The 6,403-nt window shown below is 43.4% G+C and overlaps 1 protein-coding gene across 1 annotated transcript; it reads right to left on the bottom strand.

Moving 5' to 3' along the window:
• Nucleotides 1–4,594: 4,594 nt before the first annotated feature.
• LOC108710684 (olfactory receptor-like protein OLF1) lies at nt 4,595–5,764 on the bottom strand. Its single transcript, XM_018251798.2, has one exon. The coding sequence runs from the start codon at nt 5,588–5,590 to the stop codon at nt 4,595–4,597; it is 996 nt and encodes a 331-aa protein (XP_018107287.2). The 5' UTR covers nt 5,591–5,764.
• Between the last annotated feature and the right edge of the window lie 639 nt (nt 5,765–6,403).

Genomic DNA, 6,403 nt, shown 5'->3' with positions numbered 1-6,403 from the left:
ATTAGGTCGCTGATGGTGCCTTCGGTGCGACTGACCATATTTGTAACCTCTTCAAAAGGTCGCATGAGCCTGCAGGCATCGCGCATAAGCACCCAGTAACGGGGGAAAAAAATCCCCAGCTCTGCAGATCCAGTCCTACCACCCAGTTCAAAAAGGTACTCGTTGACGGCCCTTTGTTGTTGCAGCAGACGTTCCAACATAAGGAGCGTTGAATTCCAGCGAGTCTGGCTGTCAGAAATCAAACGCCTGACTGGCATGTTGTAGCGCGGCTGAATGTCAGCAAGGCGTGCCATGGCTGTGTAGGAACGTCTGAAATGGGCCGACACCTTTCTGGACTGGGTGAGAACGTCCTGGAATCCTGGGTACTTGGAGACAAAACGTTGGACTATTAAATTTAACACATGTGCCATGCAGGGCACATGTGTTAAATTGCCCAGTCTCAGTGCTGCCAACAGATTGCTTCCATTGTCACACACCACTTTTCCGATCTGCAGTTGGTGTGGGGTCAGCCACCGATCGGCCTGTGACTGCAGAGATGACAGGAGTACAGATCCGGTATGGTTTTTGCTTTCCAGGCACGTCATCCCCAAGACAGCGTGACAACGGCGTACCTGGCACGTCGAATAGCCTAGGGGGAGCTGGGGGTGCACAGGTGTGGAGGAGGAGAAGGAGGACCCAGCAGCAGAGTAAGAAGAAGAAGAGGAAGAAGACGAGGTAGAGAGCGATGGAGGAGTAGAGGTGGTGGCAGAACCGCGTGCAATCCGTGGCGGTGACACCAACTCCACTGTTGTTGTTGAGCTACCCATTCCCTGCTTCCCAGCCATTACCAAGTTCACCCAGTGGGCAGTGTAGGTGACATACCTGCCCTGACCATGCTTGGAGGACCATGCGTCAGTAGTCATATGGACCTTTGGCCCAACACTAAGTGACAGAGATGCGGTAACTTGGCTCTGCACATGGTGGTACAGGTGTGGTATTCCCTTTTTAGAAAAAAAATTGCGGCTGGGTACCTTCCACTGCGGTGTCCCAATTGCTACAAATTTGCGGAAGGCCTCAGAGTCCACCAGCTGGTATGGTAAAAGCTGGCGGGCTAAGAGTGCAGACAAGCCAGCTGTCAGACGCCGGGCAAGGGGGTGACAGTCAGACATTGGCTTCTTACGCTCAAACATGGCCTTCACAGAAACTTGGCTGGTGGCAGATGACTGGGAATGGGAACAGGTGGTCAAGGTGGAAGGCGGAGTGGAGGGTGGTTCAGACGGGTCAAGGAGAGCAGAGGTAGAGCAGTAAGATGCTGGACCAGAAGGAGTGTGGCTTTTAGTTTGCCTGTTGCCTTTGAGGTGTTGCTCCCAAAGTGCTTTGTGCTTGCCGCTCATGTGCCTTCGCATAGAAGTTGTACCTATGTGGCTGTTGGGCTTACCAAGGCTCAGTTTCTGACTGCACTCATTGCAAATTACAATGCTTTTGTCAGAGGCACACACATTAAAAAAATCCCACACTGCTGACTTTTTGGAAGTGTGCGATCTGGCGGTAACAGTAGAAGTTGGCGGCATTGGCGGCAATGGCGGGTGCGTTGGCCGGCTGAACACAGGTGCCGATACATGTTGTTGCCCTACTGATCCCTGCGGGCTGTCCTCCCTGCTTCTTCTAAGTCTTATTCTCCTACTGCCTCTCTGACTCTCTGTCTCTCCATCTGAACTACCCTCCTCTTGCTCTCTTCTACTAGGCACCCACAAAACATCAATCTCCTCATCATCATTCTCCTCAGATGCATCAATTTCTTCTGACACATCACAGAAGGAAGCAGCAGCGGGGACCTCCTCCTCATCACTCATTATGTCCATCTCTGTCGTGTTCTCTGCCAGAATTAAATCTGGTGTAACGTCCTCATCTCCTTCATCTTCTTCTGGCAATAATGGTTGCGCATTACTCAGTTCAAGAAACTCATGGGAAAATAACTCCTCTGACTCCAGTGAAGAAGGGGCACCGGTGGTGGAGGAAGTGTTACGTGGGGTGGCCATAGCAGTGGAGGATGAGGAGGATGTTGTGGTAAAGTTAGAAACGGTAGAGGATGGGGTGTGCTGTGTAAGCCAGTCAACTACCTCTTCAGCATTTTGGGAGTTCAGGGTCATTGGCTTTTTAAAACTGGGCAATTTGCTAGGGCCACAGGATTGCATAGCAGCACGGCCCCTAGCACGGCCTCTGCGTGGCGGCCTGCCTTTGCCTGGCATTATTTTTAAAAAAACAACAACAACAAAAACTCAGTTGGTTTTTCTGGAAACGATAATACACACAGCTAGATGGCAGTTTGAAGAAAACAGTGTGCAAATAATGCCTACAAGATCAACGTATACACTACTACAGCGGTGGATACGGATTACGTAAAATATATGAATGCTGCTTGAAAAAAAGTAACTCAAGTGGTTTTTCTAGAGACGATAATATTATCAATATTTAGACAAAATGTGAACAAGCTCACACAGCTAGATGGCGGTTTGAAGAAAACACTGTGCAAATACTGCCCACAAGATCAACGTATACACTACTACAGCGGTGGATACGGATCTCGTAAAATTTATTATGGCTGCTTGAAAAAAGTCACTCCGGTGTTTTTTCTGGAGACGGTAATATTATGGATATTTAGACAGAATGTGAACAAGGTCACACAGCTAGATGGCAGTTGGTTGAATAACACACTGGGCAAAAAATGCCTACAGGGCAAATAATGCCTAAAAGGTCAACTTATACACTACTACAGCGATGGATACGGATTACGTAAAATATATTATGGCTGCTTGAAAAAAGTCACTCCGGTGTTTTTTCTGGAGACGGTAATATTATGGATATTTAGACAGAATGTGAACAAGGTCACACAGCTAGATGGCAGTTGGTTGAATAACACACTGGGCAAAAAATGCCTACAGGGCAAATAATGCCTAAAAGGTCAACTTATACACTACTACAGCGATGGATACGGATTACGTAAAATATATTATGGCTGCTTGAAAAAAGTCACTCCGGTGTTTTTTCTGGAGACGGTAATATTATGGATATTTAGACAGAATGTGAACAAGGTCACACAGCTAGATGGCAGTTGGTTGAATAACACACTGGGCAAAAAATGCCTACAGGGCAAATAATGCCTAAAAGGTCAATTTATACACTACTACAGCGATGGATACGGATTACGTAAAATATATTATGGCTGCTTGAAAAAAGTCACTCCGGTGTTTTTTCTGGAGACGGTAATATTATGGATATTTAGACAGAATGTGAACAAGGTCACACAGCTAGATGGCAGTTGGTTGAATAACACACTGGGCAAAAAATGCCTACAGGGCAAATAATGCCTAAAAGGTCAACTTATACACTACTACAGCGATGGATACGGATTACGTAAAATATATTATGGCTGCTTGAAAAAAGTCACTCCGGTGTTTTTTCTGGAGACGGTAATATTATGGATATTTAGACAGAATGTGAACAAGGTCACACAGCTAGATGGCAGTTGGTTGAATAACACACTGGGCAAAAAATGCCTACAGGGCAAATAATGCCTAAAAGGTCAACTTATACACTACTACAGCGGTAGTAAAATAAAAAAAAGTAAAATAAAAAAAAAATGAATATTAAAAAAAAAAAATTAAAGTTGGTGCTGCTGAACTACTAGGAGCAGCAGATTAGCACACCAGTCCCACTCCCCAACACTGCTAGACTAATAGCACTGGGCTCTTATAGTAGTAGTAGTAGTAGTAGTAGTAAAACAACAAAAAAATAAATAAAAGCAGTCCTTACAAGGACTACTGTTATTGCAGCAGTCAGCAGATGAGATCAGAAGCAGGACAGCTGCCCACTGCAGCTACATACAGAGCACTGCAGTAGAAGGTAGATTACTAGCCAGCAAAGCTACCTAAGCTTAAATGTCCCTCAAACCCCTGCAGACTTCTGTCCCTCCAATAACAGAGCAGTATCAAAACGATTACTAGCCAGCAAACTTTCAACTGTCCCTGAAATCACTAACAGGCAGCAGCTCTCTCCCTACACTATCTCTTCAGCACACACAGGCAGAGTGAAAAAACGCTGCAGGGCTTCGGTTTTTATAGGGAAGGGGAGTGGTCCAGGGGAGAGCTTCCTGATTGGCTGCCATGTACCTGCTGGTCTGGGGTGAGAGGGCAAAAAAAGCGCCAACAATGGCGAACCCAAAATGGCGAACGTCGCGCGACGTTCGCGAACTTCCGGCGAGCGCGAACACCCGATGTTCGCGCGAACAAGTTCGCCGGCGAACAGTTCGCGACATCTCTACTCTTCATCTGAGGGTGCCTATAACATGGAACCCAGGTGGGAATCTATCTAATATGTATGACCTGTCACTGGGTCCCTGACTAGGTAACAATGCCCTTGGGAATCGAATCCCTTCTAATACCCCTTGGTGTAGAACCTAATTCTATAAAACATATTTGCCATTGGCCACCAGGTTATGAGAGAGCAGATTAAGAACAGAAGTAAACGACAGGGGTGGGACTTCAACATTTTTTGGGGGGGATTTGTATAGAAAAACCTTCAGAAAGGTTACTTTTGCCTTCAATTATGTGATTAATCAGTGGGACAAACGTGGGAAATAAAGGTTCACGTTCCTTTTAAGGGCATCATTCATATCTTTATTTTTCAGGCTATAAATCATTGGGTTAATCAAAGGTATCATTATGGTCAATAACAAAGAGAGAACTTTGCTTATGGTCTGTGACTGTTTTGTGGGGGGAACCACATAAATAGCAATGAGAGTCCCATAAAATATGGAGACCACAGCCAAGTGGGAGCTGCAGGTGGAGAAGGCTTTTTGTCTCCCGGTATTGGACACTATCTTTAGGATTGCATGGGCAATACACATATATGATACAGTGATCAGTATAAAAGGTGAAATAACTACTGGGATAGAGAGTGTGGTAACTTCTAATTGCACAAAGAAAGTGTCTGAGCAGGAAAGTTCTAGAATAGGTAAGAAATCACAAAAGAAATGATTAATAGTGTTTTGGTCACAAAACTGTAGTGTCCCTACTAGATTTACTGTAATCATTGAAATGCCAAACCCAAGAGCCCATGACATCAAAGTGAATGTAACACAAACCCTGTGGGACATTATAGAAGAGTAACGCAGTGGGATACAGATGGCCACATATCTGTCATAGGACATTACTGCTAGAAGCAAACACTCAAAAGATTCTGGGACACAAAACAAAGAATACTGAATAATACAACTAACAAGGGACAATTTGGCTTCTTCATTTATTACAGTTTGGAGCAGAGTGGGGACAATATCTGAGGATCCCAGTAGATCAGACACAGACAGTTGCTGGAGAAAGAAGTACATGGAGGACTGGAGGTTCCGGCTGGAGGACACCAACACTATGATGAGGACGTTCTCCCAAACTGTCATAATGTAAATCAGAAGGAACAGAGAGAACAGGGGAATCTTGAAGTTGTGGAGATTCTGAAATCCCAAGAGAACAATCTCACTGACCAACGTCTGGTTCTTCACATTCATTGTCTGGAGAGGAAATAGAAATACATTGACCAGTAGTCTCATTCTTGCCATTGTAATTGTTGTGATTGGTCTATATAAACTGCGTAAGTTTTATTGGAGAAACGTAAACCACTGATCATTACTCCTAAATCTCAATAAAAACTGAGTTAATAGTAATTAGATATATGACCTTCAGCGTACCCAACCTTGTTCTGTTTCTTTATGATTGATCCATGTTCTTCTGTATTCAACAAGCATTTTAGGTCCATCCAGAGGAGTAGACATAACCCAGCTCAGGCTGTCTGGAGAGAATCACTGTATTGAATACATTTCTTATTAGCCAATATTTCATTAACATTATTAATAAAGAGGATCTAGCATGAGCTTATGATGTCAACATTTTAATGTAATAAAAATACAGTGAAACCTGCATTATAAGTACCTTGATTTTAAGTTGTTCGCATTTTATATTGTTTTTTTAATGTGTTTTTACCAATTTATAATGCATTTTAGTGGATGCGTTTCCTAATTTTATATAAAGTTTCCCCAAATTTTACATAAAAAATGTGTCCTAATGTTCCAAAAAATGGTTGTTTGTCCTGTCTGAAGGTTATTATTAGTAAAGAGGTTTAAAAGATTAAGCAGATGCATTCTATGCAATGGTTATATCTGTAAATATTCAGTTTCAATGAGACTGCACCTCACACACCAACCACTTGTTGTTTTTTTAATTTCATTTAAATAACAGTGTAGAATAAACAAGAATAATAGTAACTGGAGATAAAAGGTGAAGGGGAGGAGTAAAAATGAACTAACTAGTAGGAATAACATAAATCAGCTTAGTACAAAGAATACAGGTCAATACAAAGCTATACAACATGTAAG

Source organism: Xenopus laevis, chromosome 3L (genome assembly GCF_017654675.1).
Source record: "Xenopus laevis strain J_2021 chromosome 3L, Xenopus_laevis_v10.1, whole genome shotgun sequence".
NCBI classification, from domain to species: Eukaryota; Metazoa; Chordata; class Amphibia; order Anura; family Pipidae; genus Xenopus; species Xenopus laevis.
Note: the sequence above shows the minus strand (reverse complement) of the source record. Positions and strands in the feature narration are given on the sequence as shown.

Bases quoted from the DNA above. Each gene is read 5' to 3' on its own strand.
- LOC108710684 (XM_018251798.2), bottom strand. From the start codon at position 5,590: ATGGCAAGAATGAGACTACTGGTCAATGTATTTCTATTTCCTCTCCAG.